The sequence below is a fragment of the Tiliqua scincoides genome, chromosome 7 (genome assembly GCF_035046505.1).
Source record: "Tiliqua scincoides isolate rTilSci1 chromosome 7, rTilSci1.hap2, whole genome shotgun sequence".
NCBI classification, from domain to species: Eukaryota; Metazoa; Chordata; class Lepidosauria; order Squamata; family Scincidae; genus Tiliqua; species Tiliqua scincoides.
The window spans coordinates 36,769,005-36,790,376 of record NC_089827.1 but is presented as its reverse complement, the minus strand read 5'-3'; the positions used below and the strand labels follow the sequence as shown (position 1 = coordinate 36,790,376).

The following is a 21,372-nucleotide window of genomic DNA, read 5'->3' as shown; positions in this document are numbered from 1 at the left end:
GGTGTCAAGTATGTCGATTTGTTGAGCTCAAAGTCCTCAGGAAGCATGGGATCTGTACTGATTCCAGGTGGCCCATTGCTGGACCAGTCAGTGACAGGGAAAAGGGATCAGCAGCATGGGACACTGAAAAAATGGATTGTTCTGGCAAAGGGTGGTTCAGCCTTGCACATGTTTTTTTCTGGTGTGCTAGTTCAGCTCCCTTTGGCTCCCCTTTCTCCCCTCTGTCTCCCTGCTGAGATTGGCCTGTGCCAACCCATTGAGCACTCCAGCTTATCTGACCAGATTGGAAGGTGAAGCAAGGTGTCCAAGTGGTTGTAAAGCATCCAATCAAACAGGGGAATAACCGCTGAAATATATGTCACCTTCAGTAGGTCAAGCTCAATAGTTCTGTATATTCTGCTCTGGCTCTTTCAAAGTGAATCTGTGCTTAGCCAGTTCCATCTTCCTCCCTGGAAGGAGAGACAGGTAATGGCATTCAGAAAGCCAAGGCCCTGAGTGAGTGCAGCTAGGGACAGCAAGTTCAATTGCTTGAAGGAATTGTTTTGCTTTTGTTTGCCTGGAATTGCCAGCTTGTTCTTTTGCTTCTTTCCTTCCTTACTTTGTATTTCTAATAAACTCTTTTTAGCTCTTCATCTGCCTGTTGTCATCTGAACTCAGCCAGAGCTTTGCCCCAGTCCTCCTAGTAGTGATTGACTGCCAGCTACAGATGAGCTTTTGGAGAGCTTCTTTGTAACTGGGGGTGGGGGTGGGTGGGGAGGCTTTTGCAAATGGTTGCTCTTTGCCTGTCTTTGTCCTTATAGCTATACCAAAGTCTAGAGTCTGCCATTTTGGTCAAGGGCAAAGGGGCAGATCTGGGGGCGGGGGAGAGGGAGACAGTGGCACCAGGGCTGCCTTCCTCCATCCCCGCATCTAGTCAGGGTGTAACATTTTCTGTCCTATACTAAGCTGCACAACCAGCAGTCCCATGGGCTGCCATTGTCAAAATGCTTGATGAAGGTGGAGAGTTCCTAGTAGAACAAGTAGCTCCTGTTGGACCTTTGCTCCTCCCAAAGTGTGTCTTCCTTGGGGCAGGAAGCAAAGTGCCAGTCTGCCCAATTCTGCAAAGCTCTCCCCACTGGGACCTCGATAGCACCCCCATGCCTACCCCCTGATGTTGCCTTGTTTGTTTCCACTGCTGCCAAGGATTGGCCTGACCAGGTGGACCCCTGAATGGCCTTCAGGCAGTGCCGTACCTGGCCAGCCCTGGTGCTACTTCTGCTAGCAAATTGCCTTCCAGTCAGGGAGACTGTGTGTGTGTGTTCTTCGTGCAAAATTAACAGCCCAATCCTATCCCCACCAGTTCATTACATGCAGCCATGCCAACTGGCATTCTGTTTGCTGTAGTGGTGGGGGGGATCAGGCAACCAGTGAGAAGTAATTAAAAAATAATTCACCTCTTGGTAGGCTGGCTGATAGCTAACAGATCTCCTCACACCCATGTCAGTTATTTTGCTGGTATAAGTCTGAGGAAAGGAAAGGTGGGGTCCTGCCAGGAAAAGGGAATAGGGTCTAGTATGTGCACTGCTGCTGAGATCCTTCCCCTCCCATCCTTCCAAATCACCCCTGGCCCTTCCCCCAACTCATCCAAAATCTCCTCCCTCCTTGGGTCAAACCTGTGCTTTAACTTTCACCTCCAGAGATCCAAAAAGGCTGTAAAATAGAGAGCTTAGAACAGGGGTGTCCAAACATTTTGGCAGGAGGGCCACATCATCTCTCTGACACTGTGTCGGGGGCTGGGGAAAAAAAGAATTAATTTACATTTAAAATTTGAATAAATTTACATAAATGAATTTATTAGAGATAAATGCAAGTGGCCCCCGGGCCGGGGTTTGGGCACCCCTGGCTTAGAATAAACAAAATAATCCTCCCCACTTCAGCATTAAACTATTGTTAAAAACCAATGAGCTGAAATTGTACTTCTAATCTGCAATCTGTTTGGGAGCCATTACTTGGGAAAGATAGCAATTGCCTTATTTATTTGCTTGGTACTTTGGGCTCCCCCCCCCCCCGATTATTGCTTTGCTTCTACCCTCATAAATCCAGGATAGCAGTCCAAATGAGTTCCAGTTTCCTTGAAATTAATTGCTTTCATTCATAGAATATCCATTAAAGAAGCCAGGCTACTGAACTTACAGAGGAGGGCTCCCATCCTCTTAAATAAACCATTATGCTATTAGAAGTTAAATTAGCTTTCCTCTGTTAGGAGGGCTTCAGCAAACATTGCCATATGCCACTGATACTGAAAGTGCGTTAAGTCTTGCTTATCTAAAGGAGCAGCATTCCCTCCTACTGCATCAACCCAGCGAAACGCCTTTTTAAGATAATCACAGGTTTTCACTTTCTTGTCGCAGCTGATAAACCAATCCTAGCACATCTGTTTCTTTCTGCTTTGAAATCCTAAATTTTTAGTGTCACAGAATGGGATTGCTTAGCTTTCTTGTGATACTTACTCTTTGTGCGTAGAATTAGAAATTGAGTGGTTTGTGACATGAGATCTTCTGGGCTTGACTTCTATCTATTGGTTGTGTCTACATCCCATGATTGTTTAAATCATTTTTCTTTCTCAAACACTGGATGACTCAGCTGAGAGCTGGACTAGATATTGCACTCATCACATAATAAGGATTGGTATGTGGAGAGTCTGTTTCTACCCATGCTTTTGAAGGCACATGTAATATATGCACGCAGGGAAAATCTACTACATGTGCAGGGATCAAGTGCAATAGCCAATGGCACAATTTGGTGGAGTGCCATACAAGATGGAGGGAGATGAGGTTGAAGGTGCAACAACAGAGAATTTTTATTGTAAGGATAAAAATACAAAATGAAGGCAAAGGAGAATCAAAATGCAATGCAGTATCTATCCAATCACTCCCTTAATTGCTTTAATGTAAGCATTGTCTTTTTTTCTTCTACCTAGAAAGGAAGAGGCAATGGGGCACATAATGGCACAGGCAAAGATGAAAGGAAGGAAGGGGACCAGGATGTAGGGAAACTTGATCCTGGGGAAATGGGTGCTGGAGAACCAGGGTTCTGTGATAGCGGGAGGGAAAAGGGAAAGACTGAGGTCAGGAAGATGAAGAAGTAGGGAAATTCCAATATTCCAGCCATTGTGAAAGGCCATGGTGGTGTTGCAGTTCTCTGTAGCCTGAATTGGAACTGTAGAAAAGGAGTGATTGCCTCGGTGAGCACTTGTGGTGGGAGGGCTAGTCTGTTCCACTGACTAATCCTAACCAATGTTTCAAGCCTTCAGGAGTATATAAATGGAAAACAAGGATATTCCTTGTTCTCTGAGTTCATAGTATCAAATAGTTGGAAGGGAACACAAGGTCATCTAGTCCAACCCCCTGCCTGTAGCAGGAAATCCTCTTAGCAGGAAATCCTGCCTGTAGCAGGAAATCTCCATCATGTGTCTGTTGAGCCTCTGCTTGAAGACCCCCAGTGAAGTAGAATCCACCACCCTCCTCAGCAATCTGTTCCACTGTCGAACTGCCCTTACTGTCAAGACTTCCTTCCTGATGTCCAACTGGAATTTCCTCTCTTGCTGTTTGTACCCAAGTGATCTAGATCTACTCTCAGAGGCAGTTGAGAACAAATTTGTCCCTTCTTCCATGTGACAGTCCTTCAGGTACTTGAAGGGTGCTGTCATAGCTGCTGTCTCAGCCGTCTCTTCTCCATGCTAAACATACCAAGTTCCCACAACCATTCCTCATAGGGCTTTTTCTCCAGTCATCTGATCCTCCTCGTCGCTCTTCTCTGAATATGCTCCAGTTTGGCTGCAGCTTTCCTAAAGCATGGTGCCCACAAATGGACACAGTACTCTAGGAGAGGCCTGACCAATGCAGAGTAAAGCAGAACTACAACTTTTCACAACTTGGGAGCTGCAGCTCTACTTATTATTATTATTAACAGTATTTATATAACGCTTTTCAACAAAAGTTCACAAAGCGGTTTACAGAGTAAAATCAAATAAGCAACGGCTCCCTATCCCAAAAGGGCTCACAATCTGAAAAGATGCAAAAGAACACCAACAGACAGCCACTAGAAAAGACACTGCTGGGGTGAGGAGGGCCACTTACTCTCCCCCTGCTAAATAAAAGAGGAGCACCCGCTTGAAAAAGTGCCTCTTACCCAGTTACCCAATTACTGCAGGCTAAAACTGTGTTTGCCTTCTTTGCAGCTGCATGACATATTCATCTTGTGATCCACTGCAATTCCTAGATCCTCCTCACATTCTTGATGAATTGGGGAATTGTTCTTGATGAATTCATTCTGGATGAATTGGTTAAGGGAAATTGTATATTGGAAGTCTGGGCTCATCTCAGGCTCTCCCTAAAACAATTAAAATAAATGGGCTGCTCAATCCTATGTAACTCCCCTTGCAGCCATGTAAGAACAGATTGATGAGGGGAAGGGGTGTCCCAGTAATGCTGAATTTTTGTTAAATCTAAATGCATTGAAGTCAATGGAGATGCACAGGTGCAAAATGTACATGGCTAGGGGTGTCTGTTTCCAAAGTTTGTTAAATCAAGGTTCATTAAATCGAGGGTTCTCTGTGCCTGCCTCTTCCCCCACCCCCTGCAACGGATCTTGATTTCTGCCTGATCTGATTCCAATATCTGCCTATAGCCCCCTATTTGCCTGCTCTGGAACTTATCCCACCTGCTGAACTCTGAACTTGGCCATAGCCTGACAGTATCCACTCTATATCTCCAGAAAAAAGGAAGAACCGTTTAATAAATGTAAGCCCTGGTCCTCTCAAGCTTATAGTTGCCTCTTAGGAATGTTCAAGTGTCAAAGATCCGGCCACCATAGCGCATGGCGCTCTTCTTGACCTTGAACTCCTACTTCCACCTCTTGGGTGGAATCACAAGTAGGTCTGACCAGAAATGATCAGATAAGCCTACTTCTCTTGGCTTCATCGTGTCAAGGTATCAAATCACAGGGATGCTGGTTCAAGCTTGAGAAAAAAGCATTGCTGTAACCAGTGAGGTCGATGGAAAAAGCTACTCTGGAGGAGGAGAATGGGCAGGAAGGTGGAAAGGGGAGTAGAGAGAGAAGCATGATTGTAGTTTGCAAGGCTAAGTGAAAGAATGTGGAGCAAAGAGCGTCTCCCAGCTCTGCAGAGACCTGCAGAGTCTCGATAAATCAGGGCTAGATGGACCAATGAGCTGACTCCGCATAAGGCAGCATAATTGGTGTTTGTAAACATATGTATAACTTTTCCTTGAGTTTGAGAGTTGATGCTTCTCAGCATTTGTAAAGATGCATCAATGGAACATTCTGTGATCTCTGAAGGCAGCAAATTCCTGTGCTGCTTTTAACATGTGACTCCCAAAAGCACTTTCTGAATGATTTTTGAGTTGAGCTGCATGTGGCAGTTGACAGGCCAACTGTCAACAGGTATTAAACCGCAGCTGTCCATGTTGATCATGCTTTAGTGTACATGTACATGATGAGGCTACCCTTGAAGTGTCAGTCAGTCTACAGTGTACATCAGAAGAGCCTGGCTAGATCAGACTGTTGGACCCTCAAGTCCAGCAGCCCATTTCCCATGGTTGCCAGCCATATACTAGTAAGGCCAGACACAAAGCTTAAAGACAAGAGGCTTTCCTCTGTAGTTGCTCTCCAAATAATAGTGTTCAGGTACACTGCTTCTGAACATGGAGGTTCCACTTAGATATGACTAGTAGGCATTGGCAAACCTTCTCTCCCCCCCCCTCCCCATGAGTCTTTCATTCACTTTTCAAGCCAGTAGCCACCACTGCATGTTGTGGCAGCAAATGCCATCATTTAATTTAGTTTTTGTGGTGTGAAGTGATACTGTATCTTTCTGTCCTGAATCTCTTTGCCTGTCATTTTCATTGGATGATTCCCAATTTATGGAGCGAGAGAGAGAGAGAGAGAGAGAGAGATACTTCATTAACGGTCATCCGACCAGCTACTCACAAAACAACAAAACAAAATACACAAAATTGAAACCAACATCCCTTTACACATATATAAACTCATAAAATCATCGATTTATACTCTCAGTTTTCTTTCTTGCCAACTGTGTAGCATGACAGAAACGGGCCACCCTTAGCGATATATCAGAATTTACATCAGATAGCAGAAAAGCAAGCTGCTCCTCCACCTGCATCCCCATTACAGCGCCGAAAATCGGGGAAATAAATTTGGATCGCAAATCGTCATAATTTGGACATTGCAGAATAATGTGGGCAGTTGTCTCCACCACATTAAATGGCAGGGGCACAGACTCTCTAAATAGGGACGCCAGTCCAAAAGAACTGCTGATAAGAGTACATTACACGTGGCTTTAGTGAAGGCAATCCTGAATTTTGGAATAACAATATTATAAAAATATCTGGCAAGAGAAAGTATAAAAGCTTGATTCCCCAAGAAAAACATACGCAGAAAGTCTGGCTCTCGCAGATCTCATTTCAAGGTCCACCAACCTCTGACGCAAAATTTCTTTTGCGTCTCCGGGCTCATCATCATTAAAGACTCTGGGGAAAGATCACAAAAATTAAAGTAGTCCAGGCACCTCTTTTCCCAGGAGCCTACAAAAGGATCCAAAAAGATCAAATGAGTAAAGTTATCCTGTCGCGAGAGAATCTTCAGAAAATAATGCAAGGCATTTAGCCACATCGACATCTCTATACTTGGGGTACCGGATTCCAGCCTAACCACAGTATTCGGCACACATCGGGGGACATACATCAGTTGACGCAGAAATTTGGTCTGGATCACCTCTAAAGACCTGGTATTTAAATATGGGGTGATCTCAGAACCATAAAGCAATTGAGCCCTGGTTTTAGCATTATGTAGCCTTAGAGCTGCAGGGAGAAATTTGGCGCCTTTGGATGAATAAAAGCGATAAATGGCACCAGATGTTTTCTGTGCTGATTGACTGACATAGTTTTTATTGGCCAAACGGCCACCTTGATAGTGAAAAATCACCCCCAGTTATTTTATTAATTTAACCTGCTCAATGGGTTTCCCATTTAGGAGCCATTGATGGGCCTTATAGCGTCTAGCAAAAACCAACTCCTTTGTTTTATCAGAATTAATGATCAATTTCTCCTGTGAGGAGAGAGAGAGACTTCTTTCTGGCCACCTTCTTCATTTCATGCATAATTTTACATATTGCTTTTGTGTGTCCCTCTGCCTTATTTGTCTTTTTTTTCTGAAGTAGTGAGAACCAAATGCCTCCACCAGGCTGTTATTGCTTGGAGCTGATTGGTGTAGCATAAGACTCTCTGTCCTGCTCTGTCTCCCTTGGTTTCCAGGCTGAATTCAAAGTGCTGGTTTTTGCCTTGAAAGCCTTATGCCAGGGATTGGCAGGATTTAGTCTTGGGGATTCTCTGTGTGTTTTTTGCTAGAAAAAAAGATCCACGACTCATAGCTAAGTGCAAAATAGTATTTGGAGGTGGAGCATGGTGCAAAGTGCTGGCTCTGGGATGGAGCCCACTGCCTTTTGCATCACGAGCCATGTATAGAAATGGCCTGGAGTTACAAATACATGAGTCACTGCATGTCAGTGATCGTGAGGTGATACTCTGAAACCACAGATACTCTGAAACCACCAAGCTGCACAAAAGCAACTAATGAATATTCAGATTTCATAGATGAGGATCTCTTGAGATTGTGAGAGAGGTGATTAGTGCAAAACCAGACATGGCATGATTTTTTTTTTTAACCTGCCCTTTAAAAAGAAAGGCAAGTTGTTCAGCATTCATAAACATGAAGCCCCATTTTACAGCGGAGATTTGGGGCCAAACTACATGTGATTTTAATACACACTGACCCTGACAGTGTGTGTGTGGGGGGGGGGAGCAGTCCAGATTGGGACTGTGGCTGGGGGACTAGGGGCTTTAAACCTACCACAGTTCTGGATTAGCCCTCCCCTGCACATGCTCCTTGCCCTAGGAAAAGAAAAATGAGCATAAAAAAGACTGGAGTTCCTGTACCTTTAACAGTTGTGCAGAAGAGGAAATTTCAGTTGGTGCAACTTTCTCACTTGCAACCCTATATATAGATTGCATCTGCTATAATTTCCTCCCCTGTGCAAATAAAGTATTACAGATGCAGTGTGAGCCTTGTTCATTCCTCCCATATCTGGTTGCCTTGGCCTGACCTTGACAGTTGGGCAGTCTGGGTGAGATGGTGAGATGAGGCATTTTTTCCCCTTCCTTTTCTAGTACTGCTTCCTCTTTGTTGGTACAGCTGGCTGTAGGACTGCCTTGAGATTAAACACTCATTTTTTCCTCACTTAATGTCGAATTTACATTGTGCATTTTAAAATCCCACCAGCTAGTCTTGAGGTGGCTTACTATACAGCGAAAAAATACAGTACCAGCCACTTGAAGACTTAATTAGATGCCATACAGCAGTGGTTCCCGATGTTTTTTTTCACTTGTGTACCCCTTGGCAACCCATTTCCATAAACTGTACCCCTCATATTAGCAAAATGTTTACAATTAATATAGTTGCTATTTCAAATTTTTATACAGGTGTGTGCCACTTAACGACGGGGATATGTTCTCCAATCCTGTTGTTATGCAATTAGGTCTTTAAGTGAACATTCAGTCCAATCTATTGCCTTTATTGTGTAAACAGACACTCCTTGCCAGACACTAGCTGGCTGCACAGGCGACAGGAGACAGATTGCCTCTTCTTCACATTAAGAGTCTCTCTGTTGTGTAAAGAGACACTCTGCTGCAGGCTATGGGAGATGCGATTGCTTAAGAGCATCCTTATTGTGCTTTTACCACCGTCATATATGTGATCCGTCATTAAGCGAGCCATTGTTAAGCAGCAGACGCCTGTATTTTCAACTACTGCCTGCCTTTTTATACACACCTGCCCTTTTGTGTCATTATTCAGTTCTTTTTTGCTAAGGACAAATACCCCTGGGGGTACATGCAGCCCAGGTTGGGAACCACTGCAATACAGAATTCAGAAATGCATATGGCCTGTCTCTGGAGAGCCCTGTCAGTGGGAGAAGAGAGATCTGCTCTCCTCCTCCCTGCCCTGGCATGCATTGGAGGGAAGAGCTATATGGCCCTTGGGAAACGTAGTTTTTTTTACTACTGCAGTGCACTGGAGATGCAAGGGAGGAAAAGGTCAGATTTCCCTCTTATTTCTTTATTTTTTACATTTTTATATCTTCCCTCCCTCCAAAGAGCTCAGTGCATAGTTCTTTCTGTCCTTTTGTCCTCACAGCAATCCTTTGAGGTAGGATAGGCTGGGAGATAGATGGTCCCCCAGCTGGGAGGTGGTTTTTGAAAAGGAAGGAGGATTAGGGACTGGGATATTGGGTGACTCCTGAATATTGACCTGGCTCGCAAAATAAGGTGAAGTATTTCCAGTTTGTTTGTTTGTCTGTTTGTTGAGTGTGTTGAGGAGTGTTGCATATAGTGTAACTTGTTTTTCAAGCCAGTCAGACAGAAACTGGGGGAAGTTGCCAATTGCTGGTCATGGCAGTGAAGGTGCAAGTAGGAGGCTCAAAACACATGTGCTCACATTCATTAACCTTAGGTGAGCAGCTCCCATTCAAACTTCCTGCTGAGTTATTGCAGATGAAAGTTCAGCCAGTCCAGTTTGTTCATGGCCACCAATGCCTCCATCAATATAACAACACTCTTTAGAAGTGTTATTATAGCAGAACAGTTTTCCCTGGCCTGTCAAGTCTGGTTCTGAGAACCTGTGTGCCACTGCTGAGCTGAGTTTACGCTTCAGGGATCAGTACACTTGGGCAGCCAGTGAGCTGCCAGGTGGGAGTGAGCATAAATCAACCTGTCGCTGCCTCTGACAAGCCTGTTGCAAATAAATAACATGCACGGCACAAAATGTTTGTTGATGGTAGGGCCAAGGCTGTAATATTACCTTAAGTATGAATTTGAATCCCTAGGAATAAAAGGAGCAGTGCTTCTTTCCCAAGAACTGCTTCACATATTGCATTATCCATTCAAAGAGAGGACACAGGTGGTTAAGTGTCTATGGGAGAGAATGGGGCCACTCCAAAACAAGATAGTGATTTCTACCAGGGCTCCTGATGTTTGAGGTGGTGTGCCAAATGCTGCTCCTTTTATCCAATGATGTGCAAACTTCTCCCACTATCTAATATTCTAGCGCAGCACTTCCTCTCTGTCACCCTCTTCCTTTTCCAATCCAGAGAGCCAAAGGAGAAGAAAGAGCAGTGGAGGCACAAAGATGGATAGAAATGAGCTCTCCCCAACAGTCTGCTGCCTGAGGCCACTGCCTCAGTCGGCCTCAGTGATGGGCCGACCATCCTACATTCTACAGTCTCAGGGGACTGCCTAGGTATGCAGGAATACACGTTTGTAAATTAAAATTAAAAGTAAAGGAAACATACGCAAAGCCTAATGAGGACTGAGCATGCTTATGTCCCCCAGGAGTCATGAAATGTTGAAGGTATTTGTTGGAATAACAGGATAAGATCTTAAGGGTGTGGGAGGAGGAACTGGGCTGCTTGATTCCGGCTGTAGTAGCTTAGAGCAGGGGTCTCTAAACTTTTAGACCAGAGGGCCACATCAAATATCTGGCATGGTGTCAAGGCCCAGAAAAATAAATACATTTTAAATATGAAATTTAAATAAATGCATTAGAAAGCTTCAGAAAGCCTAAGGCCTTCAGACTGCCCCAAAACATAATAATAATAATAATAATAATATTAGTAAATGCAGGTATTTATATACCGCCTTTCTTGGTCTTTATTCAAGACTTTTATTCAAGGCGGTTTACATAGGTAGGCTTATTAAATCCCCGAAGGGATTTTTACAATTTGAAAGAATGTTCTATCTTACAAGAACCACAACATTCAGGTGTTACTTTCTTGATCTGGTTTCACATTCTGGCCTCCATCCTCCCACGTTCAGAGCAGATGGAATAACTCAGCTCAGCTTGTCAGCTGCTTCAAGGTCGCACAGTGCCGGTGGCCTCGAACTGGTGACCTTCGGATGTTATCTTCAGGCAAATGGAGGCTCTACCCTCTAGACCAGACCTCCTGCCCTTTTTTGGAAAACCAGGAAGTGATGTTTTAGGCCTTTAGAAGGCATTCTGAGAGGAGGCGCATGGCCTCCCCAGCCCTCAGAACACCTTCCAGACGCAGCTGGAGCACAGCTCTGGTCACGTTCAGTTGAACGGATCAGAGGCTTGCCGCAGGCTGGATAGAGGCTTGTTGTGGGCTGCATCTGGCCCCTGGGCTGGGGTTTGGAGAGGCTGGCAGATGAAGGTTGGGGTGAAGCAATGTTTTTTCGTTCCCTGTATTTGCAAGCTCATGGTTAGCTGGTTGACCAAGAGACCAATCTGTAGACAGGGCCAGTGGTTTTCGCTTGCTTTGGGACTAAGAGCCCGTCTAATTCCAGATAATCCTTCTCTTTATTGTTTTTATTGTTCATTGTATATCATTTGATCCCCTGGCAGGGGAAATAGGCATTTGTGTTTGTTAGCCAGGCAGCGGTGCAAAGAGAAAATTATCAGCGTATAGGAAACAAGATGTATAGGTCAATTAGATTCAACTAGCTGCTCTCATAGAGTTGTTGTTGGTTTTACCCCTGTTGCCCCACTAGCAAACAATGCAATTGTTAAGCAAATGAATGAATGCCAAATCTGACAAGCGGGGCAACAAAAGAGACACTCAGGGCCACTGTTCTCTGGATAAGAAGCTTGGAAATAGCTTGTTTGACCATTCGGTGCTTTCTGTCCCTAGCAGTTCCTGCGGAAGTGTCAGGGCAGTGAGATGCGATAACAAGGAGAGGTCAGTAATGAGCAAGACAAACACTCAAGTTGTTCCCTTTTGGAAAACAAGCCTGGGATCTGAGCATTAAGAGCTTATTTGAACAAGAGTCTTCTGAAGTTGTCAGGCTGTGTCACAGGTGGCTTTGTGCTGTTTCTACGCCAAACTGGCATTGAATCTAGAACTTTCAGGCAGTATGTTGTTAGTTAAATTTTTGTGTTGCCTTTCTCCAATGAAAATAAGGGCCGAGTAGAGTCTATACCACCCTTGCAACATTTCAGTGATGTGGGCTAGATTCAGTTTTGGGATGATTGGCCAAGCAGATAATTTTGTCACTGAACAGTGATTTGAGCTCTATCTCTGCATGCATGCTGGAGAGAGGAATCCATTCTGGACTCTCATGGATTCAGTCTTTTGACTCTAGCAACATTTTCTGAAGCGGTTCCAAGAATTCCATCCCCTTGAGCAATTTGTACATACAGTAGTGGTGGAAAATGGGTGTATATTAATTCATACAATTGGAGAGCACACAGAAGGCCAGATACTCTTGAATTGGGATCCGCTAAGATTCATTTGCAATGGATTATTCCTTAAATTTTTATCCCACCAAAGAACTCAGAACAGCAAATGTGATTCTCAGAACAGCAAATGTGAATAAATCTCACAGAAGCCCAATGAGGTAGGCTAAGCTGAAGAGGGAATGGCTGGTCCAAGGTACCCAGTGAGTCCCATGGCTGTGTGGTGGTTTTAACCTAGTCTCATTCAACACTCTACGCACTATGCCCCACTGGCACTCCTATGTATGGAGTCGTCTTCTGCATATGGTTAGTCCTTTTATGTCATACCCTCCATCCCAAAGGATTGTCTTGTATATGTGTTGCTTTAGCACTAAATAGACCCAATAAATGGATCTCTTTTGCACTAATCAGATGCCTTCTCCGCCCCCCCCCCCCCCACTGCAAAGAACCTGCAATCTCCATATTATTTTCCTCCAAGGCTGTTTACTTTCTAGGCTGACCCTGCATGGTTAAGCTAATTATCATGCTGAATACTGCTGTGACTGCTTTTAAAGATTTAGTCCTTGTTTAATTCTATAATCCATTCTTGACGTTATTAACTAAACAGGGGGAGGAAGAGAAGAAACAACATACCCATTCACAATCCATCGAGCGCTTTGCTCATCAACATTGGGCCATGGGTGGTACATTATGTACACTTCAGACCAGCATGCAAGGTGGATGCTATTGGTTAGGCAGTGGTTTTTCAACCATGTATCAGCAGGTGAGGCAGCTAATGCTCACTGGCAGAGTACTTGATTTTCATGCAGACAGCTTCAAGAGCAAAGGCTTCTTTGGAGAGCTGTTTTCAGATAGAGAAGACATACTGGGCTAGATCAGCCATTGGCTTGACTTTGTATAGGGCAGCTGCATATGTTGATCCATGGGATGCTGTACACAGGTTCTTCCTGTCCAGTACATGGCAGTGGCAGAAGACATCTCCTGTCTGATCTACACATGATGAGGCAGAACAAGATGGCAGAATCTTGAAGTAACAGGATGGATTGTACCACTAATATCACAGGAGGAAGATTGTATCTTTAAATGGTCCCTCTACATAAACATTCCCCACAAGTAAAAGTACCTAGAGAACCGCCTCTTCCTGTAGGAAACAACCAGTGTCTTGAGATCTTCTGGAGGGGTCCTCCAGGTGGAAGGCTGGTAGTGATAGCCTTCCACCTGGATAGTGAAGGGAGAGGGCCTTCTCTCGGATGGCCCCTCGCACTGGAACTCTCTGAACATGGAGATGAGGATGGCTCCCTTTCTCTCATCATTGAGAGAAAGCAGCAGCAGTGGCAAACCTACTTTTATGTGGCTGTGTTTGGAATTTAGAGTTTTGTTTTGAAATATATACATATTTATTCATTAATATACACATACACACACTTGCATACAATCTGCAACCATTATATCTGTGTGAAATTGGGAGATCCTGTTTCTTTCTGTGCTTGTATCATTGCCTGATGCTCTTTTTAAAATTTTGCTTTTTTAAAGTTTAAATTGACTGCAACCCCTCCTTGGGTGCCTCTTGATTGGAGGGAAAGAGCAGAATCAGACTATATGCCACAGCCATTATTGGAGCTAGATAGGAAGCTGCCTTATACTGAGTCAGACCATCGGTTCCTTTAGCTCTGTTTCCTTCTGCATACAAAGTATGTGCTCTGCCAATGAGCTGTGGCCCTTTCCTCAAACCCAGCAGTAGCTTTGTGTCAAAATTACTGCTATAAAATTCTGGATAGTTTACTGCATGCTACAAAGGGTGTAACCTTAGTGGCCAATTCAGCCACAACACTTTCTTCCCTCCTTCCCCCCTTCCATTCCCTGTGTGCAAGCTTTTGACTTCCTTGTGCACTTTTCCTGGCAGAGAGCCACTTCTTTGGTGAGGGCTGTAGCTCATTGGTTGAGCACCTGATGCCCATGCAGAATGTTCCAGGTTCAATCTCCACATGAGAAAGCCCCCCTGCCTGTATTACTGGAGAGCACCTGCCATTCAGTGTAGACAATGCTACTGTAGATGGAGTGGTGTTCTGGCAGGCAGCTTCATTTGAAGGGGGCTTTTGGTTCCTCTTCTGAATTTAAAATTGGAGGCATACTTTTACATCCAAATTTTCCTTTTAGAGTTGGGAAGAGTATGAATGACCTGCCCTCAGAAGTACCCACATTCCTATGCTTATTCATGAGTCACCTCTTTTTTGGAAGGCAGTGAGCTCCATGCAGTAATTCTTGCAGAGATGCAGAAAGCCACTTCATTCAGTCTTCTGCTGCTTTTTGTATGAATGCTTTTTGCTCGTATGTTTGCTACAGTTCTTCTGTCATAGAATACCACATACATTACCATCCATGTACTGACCAGAACTAGACCTGTTCAGCTTCATCAAGGTGGTCATATCACATGCCCTCATAAGAACATAAGAACAGCCCCACTGGATCAGGCCATAGGCCCATCTAGTCCAGCTTCCTGTATCTCACAGCGGCCCACCAAATGCCCCAGGGAGCTCACCAGATAACAAGAGACCTCATCCTGGTGCCCTCCCTTGCATCTGGCATTCTGACATAGCCCATTTCTAAAATCAGGAGGTTGCGCATTCACATCATGGCTTGTACCCCATAATGGATTTTTCCTCCAGAAACTTGTCCAATCCCCTTTTAAAGGCGTCCAGGCCAGTTGCCATCACCACATCCTGTGGCAAGGAGTTCCACAGACCAACTACACGCTGAGTAAAGAAATATTTTCTTTTGTCTCTTCTAACTCTCCCAACACTCAGTTTTAGTGGATGTCCCCTAGTTCTGGTGTTATGTGAGAGTGTAAAGAGCATCTCCCTATCCACCCTCAAACCTTGATCCTTCTCTGCACTGGAAGCAATTAAAGGTGAAATGAAGCATAGCATTGGAGAGCAGTGAACCTGACTTAAATGTGCTATGTCCAGATCTCTCTTTCTCTCTATCTCTTTCTCTCCAGGATGGAGCCCCAAAAGAAATGGAAGGCATCCTCCTCTTTGTGTGGCTATATTTGGGTTTCCAGGAGCTTTTAATTATTTATAAGTAATTTGTTTCATGGCAGTTGAAAGTGCATTTGGTTCACAGCACAGCATACGGTTGAGAAATTATTCAAATATATTTTCTTTTCGCCATGGTTTGCTTTCTTTCTCTCTCATGTGCCTGAATTCGTATTATTTTAATGTTGGTGAAATTGCAAATATCTGCGCTCTGACTTTATAGGTAGCCTGGATGTATTGCTTGGCCTCCAGATTCCTTGTGGAAAAGGTCATGAGGAGTTGCAAGCCTTTTCAGCTAGAGTTAAAAATAGTCTTCAGTGACTCAGCCTGCTCAGCAACATCACTTTCCCTGCTTGATGACAAATAGCAGGGGATTTTAAAAAAATCCACCAAGTGCTGTGGATGTCATCATCATTTTCAATTAGTCTTCCTCTGAAGCTTTCTTCTCAAGGTGGGGGTTGTCAAAGCAGCAGTGGAAACTCCTAGTCATAAAATTTATATTGCTGTGCTGTACTGCCTGATGTTTTTAATTGTTTTAGAATTGTTACGTTTTAAGATGGCAGCATGAGCACTGTTTTGAAAATCACCATGTCTTGGCTTTTGCAAGGAAGGCAACATTACAAATGCAAAAGGAAGGTACTCTGTTTCTTTGGCTTTTTAGTGATGCTCTATCGGTATTGTTGGCAGGTGTTTGCCTGAAGATATGCAGGAACAGCTCAGACATGTTGGTCACCTAGAGCAGGGGTGTCCAAACTTTTTGGCAGGAGGGCCACATCATTTCTCTGACACTGTGTCGGGGGCCGAATTAATTTACATTTCAAATTTGAATAAATTTACATAAATGACTATATTAGAGATGGAACTTGTATGAATGAATGAAGGTCTTGCAATAGCTCAAGGCCTATAAAAATCCTTGCACAAAGCAAAGCTAGCCTTTCCTTCACCGCCACTGCTACATCACAGATGTGAAACAGCAAGCATTGGAGGGAACCCTTGTCCCACAGCTCATGCAAGAGGTCAAACGGTCATCTTCACACTGAGAGCAGTTGCGTCAGGCCAGCATGGGCTCCAGCAAGTCTCCAGAGGGCCAGATGCTCCTTGGAGACTGGGGGCTCCCTGCGGGCCGGTTTGTGAGTCCCTGAGGGCCGCAAGTGGCCCCCGGGCCGGGGTTTGGGCACCCCTGACCTAGAGTATTGCTCTATCCTGCCCAGTCTCTGGAAAAAGAGGTTGCTTATGGCCATGGACTCCTGCAAACCCCCCAGGCCCTGAGGTGGCAGGATGGTCAGTGGCTGGAGTTCAGATGGCACACATCTTGCATGGAGACAATCCATGGCACAGTTGCAGACCTGTTTTGAAAGACAAGTGAGATTGGGTCAACCCATACCTGCACAACTGGTGCCCCACTAACCAGCTCATCATCTTACAAAGTTCTGGTCCCGGAAATTCAAGCTGAAACAGCCTAGCACAACTTGCGACTTATTCAGCCAAGTGCAGTGCATCGGTCTCATGTTGCAGCCTTCAGTTAACCCAGGGTTGTCCAAACATTTTGGCAGGAGGGCCACATCATCTCTCTGACACTGTGTCGGGGGCCGGGGAAAAAAAGGAATTAATTTACCATTTAAAATTTGAATAAATTTACATAAATGAATATATTACAGTTGGAACTTGTGTGAATGAATGAAGATCTTGCAGTAGCTCAAGGCCTATAAAAGGCCTTGCACAAAGCAAGGCCAGCCTTTCCTTCGCTGCCACTGCTGCATCACAGATGTGAAACAGCAAGTGGTGGAGGAAACCCTTGTCCCACAGCTCAAGTGAGAGGTTGAACAGTCTTTCTCTTGCTGAGAGACCAGCACGGGCTCCAGCAAGTCTTTGGAGGGCCAGAGGCTCATTGGAGACTAGGGGCTCCCCGAGGGCCTGATTGAAAGGCCCTGAGGGCCGCATGTGGCCCCTGGGCCAGGGTTTGGGCACCCCTGAGTTAACCTCTTGTATTGGCTTTCTGTCTGGGACTGCAAAAGCTGGGGCAGGAGGGAGGAGTTGTTTCTGCCAAACACACACGGATGCTGTCTTTGCTTCCACTGGGGTGGACTAGTAGTGGCTATAACCTCAGTTGGTTGTAGGAGGAATCACAGAGGACTCTGTTTACAAATTTTGGGAACATACCTGAGGGGTTGCATTTGAGATGAGCGATCTGTACTCAGGAATGGCATAGAATATCAAAGGAAGATGGACTGACTGCTGGATCTGTCATGAGACAGGCAGTACATTGTTTACCTCTGAATCATTTTGTCCTCTGCTTGTCCTGAAGGGTGATATACAATCCTGTTAGTGCAAGTACATGGCTGTTTTAATAATGCATGAATGGAATAAACCAGGTCCATTAACACTGCTATCAGTGTAATCACCATTAACCCTTTTTTTACCGTTATGATGGCAGTTCCAGAGTTGTTGTTTTTTTTTTTTTTTTACAAGAGACTGTTAACCCGGTGAATTCATTGCAGGTTCTTATGCCAGAGTGCTGTAATGGGTCTCCACCTGTAGCAGAATGAGGTGGACAACTGGGATGTACCAGTGTGTGCGAATCACCACTGAATTTGTATTGGCAACCTTCAGTCTCGAAAGACTATGGTATCGCGCTCTGAAAGGTGGTTCTGGCACAGCGTCTAGTGTGGCTGAAAAGGCCAATCCGGGAGTGACAATTCCTTCCACACCGGGAGCAAGTGCAGTCTGTCCCTGGTCTGTCTCCCTGGCTATGGGCCTTCCTTCTTTGCCTCTTAGCCTCAGACTGTTGGCAAAGTGTCTCTTCAAACTGGGAAAGGCCATGCTGCACAGCCTGCCTCCAAGCAGGCCGCTCAGAGGCCAGGGTTTCCCACTTGTTGAGGTCCATCCCTAAGGCCTTCAGATCCCTCTTGCAGATGTCCTTGTATCGCAGCTGTGGTCTACCTGTAGGGCGCTTTCCTTGCACGAGTTCTCCATAGAGGAGATCCTTTGGGATCCGGCCATCATCCATTCTCACGACATGACCAAGCCAACGTAGGCGTCTCTGTTTCAGCAGTGAATACATGCTAGGGATTCCAGCACGTTCCAGGACTGTGTTGTTTGGAACTTTGTCCTGCCAGGTGATGCCGAGGATGCGTCGGAGGCAGCGCATGTGGAAAGCGCTCAGTTTCCTCTCCTGTTGTGAGCGAAGAGTCCATGACTTGCTGCAGTACAGAAGTGTACTCAGGACGCAAGCTCTGTAGACCTGGATCTTGGTATGTTCCGTCAGCTTCTTGTTCCGTCACCACTGAATATCAACTTAGGTAAAACAAAAAATCCCAAACGCTCTCTGCACATAGAAAACTAGCATAGTAGGGAGACATTTGGCTCAGAACTTTTCTCCCTGAGGTGCTAGTTTTCTACATAATGGGGAGGCATTCCAAAATCTTGTTGCCCACCTGCAATCTTGTCACCTCATTCTCCTGCAAGTAGAGAAGAGACCTAGAAAACCATGAGAGTGCTCCAGTATCTGTGCTGCCTCCCTGTATCTTTCTAAGCAGGATTCCTAAAATCACATTGTTAAGGGCCAAGACATGACAGGGACAGCCATGTTCATTATTCATATTCCTAGTCATTTGTAAATCATAATAAGGAGGGTTTATTTTTACAATGATAAAGAGTGCATTGGTGGGAGCAACTGATCCTTCCTCTCTTTACATCCCCATCCCCTGGTGTTTCAGATATTTTTCCCTAGCCTGGTGTTGGAACCCTGCTTGGACAAAAATGCCTGGGGCAACAGAGAATAGGGGTAGTTCTGCTCATCCACCCACACCACTTTTTATGTTAAAATAAAATATTCTTTTATACACAAACAGAACAGAGATGTGAGCAACAGACATGGCTGCTCGTATCATGTCTAGTTTGACCCTAATAGTAATTTTTTGTTTTTGCCTTTGCAAACCAGCCAGGGGATCAGGATTGAAGAATGACATCATCAGGATTTGGGAGAGATACTTAGCTAAAAGTGCTTGCAACTGCTGTTGAGATGTTCACTTATTACAACTTCATCATTACAACTGTGTTTTAATGGCTGTCAACCTGTCACTTTGTGATGCAAATGGTTTAATCAAGAGGGGAAGTTTCAGTGTCCTGGGTGGCTCCTGCTAGGAGGTGTATATGTACCATGCTAATCCTTCCCTGAAGGATGGTGAATCCTTCTCTTCAGGATTCAAATACAATAGTGAATTTTCTCAATAGGAAGAGGGCATTGTAGGGTGCTGTACATTTCCTTGGACTAGATAGATCTGTCAAACCTTCTTCAGACAGAGCAAAATAGAGTATGTCCTGCAGCAAGATAAACTGGGAGAAGGAGAAGGTCTGGATTCCGACAGCCAACCCTGCAATTTTCTGCTGGTTTCTCTGCCCTGTTGCTTCTAAAGCTGCTCCTGTATTTATGATTGATTCCCTAGTCGCTATACATGAAAATTCATAAATGAGCATTTTTGATCTTTTCAACATCTTCGCTCTCCTGTCTTCCTGGTTGCCATTACTCCATTCAACATGACTGTTCAGCATTTGTATTCAAGAACCTCCTTGTCTAATGATGTGTGTTATAACTTCTGGTTGGTTGATCCTTTGATATGCAGATTGCAAGTTTAGGGTCCAAAATGGTCAGCTGATTGGAGCAAGTGATGAGGAGGTAGTTGGGCATCTCAGTTTGTTTTTAACAAGAGGGTTTGGCAGAGGTCACCCCAACCTCAGCTAAAAGGTGACAGTGTATGCAAAGTATATGGTATATGTGTGGAGGAAAAAAGTAATTTGCAGTTTTGAGTGTATAGAGGCAGAGAAAGAGCCAGCTGTTGTTAGGCAGCAAGATATCTCTCTGGGAATCTGATGTGGGGTAGTAGGATTGCTACCTTGCAGGAATTTCTGCTATTTGTCTCCATTAATGCTCTGCTGATACATTTGTTAATAAAGCAACTACAGGTTGCATCCAATCATCTATTTATTTTTCATCTACAGAGTTGGCTCAACGTGGGTTCCCCTAACTGCGGGTCCCCCGACCCCCCCGCAGGTCATCCCAATCGGGGTCCCCCAACCTGCAATGAACCCCGCTCGGGGTGACCTGTAACTCCGATTGGATCCAGAGGGCATTCTGAGGGCTGGGAAGTTGAAACCAGTCTGGGAAGCTGCTGCCCTCTGAAGTGGAACACTTATTCCCCATGCCAGTCTTGCCACTGCTTTGCCTTTTATAGCTGATCCCTCTGAGCGGTCTTCTAGAATCAAATCTCATTCCACCTTTCCCTCTCTTCCTTGCTTTGTCTTCAGTGGAAAGTACAAGGAGAATGTCTGAGTGTTCTGAAAGGCAATCCAAAGATGGATTAAAGACACCTACTGAGCGTTTTGCTCAGAAACAATTGCACTATTGTGTCCTCAGCATGTCAGAGTCTCAAGCACACAGTAAAGTAGGTTTTCCTCAATCCTCTCACAAGCTCAGAAGTGCAGAAGGCACCAAATGAGCTGTCTTGTAGCAAGATGGATCATGCAAAGTATACATCTCAGTTATTTTTGGGAGTCTTTATTGGGTAGTAATTGTCATATTTTTTTCCCCAGCATGCAGGTGAATAGATTCTGAATAGAATAGAATAGAAACTGAATAGATTCTAGCCCTCCCTGATTTTAGAAATGGGTTATGTCAGAATGCCAGATGCAAGGGAGGGCACCAGGATGAGGTCTCTTGTTATCTGGTGTGCTCCCTGGGGCATTTGGTGGGCCGCTGTGAGATACAGGAAGCTGGACTAGATGGGCCTATGGCCTGATTCAGTGGGGCTGTTCTTATGTTCCCTGCATAGCACATTAAAGAAAAACAACCTAAAATGATATCTTGTTCCTTTCAGGGCTGTCAAAATGACTGTGCAGCTGGATGTGCCGGGGCAGCCGCAAAGCATGTGATCGAATCTTTCAAGGTACGTAGTTTGCCAAAGCAGACATGCCTGGAGCGCTTATCTGCTCAACGGAAACAGTGTCCTTAAGACACAGG

General features: G+C 44.8%; 1 protein-coding gene across 2 annotated transcripts in view; it reads left to right on the top strand.

Moving 5' to 3' along the window:
- The window catches only part of BCAT1 (branched chain amino acid transaminase 1), a 77,337-nt gene that overhangs the window by 6,494 nt on the left and 49,471 nt on the right, over positions 1–21,372 (top strand). For both annotated transcript variants that reach the window (XM_066633107.1, XM_066633105.1), the window contains exon 2: positions 21,230–21,298. In XM_066633107.1, the coding sequence (XP_066489204.1) occupies positions 21,230–21,298 (69 nt within the window). The remainder of the gene's footprint in view (positions 1–21,229; positions 21,299–21,372) is intronic.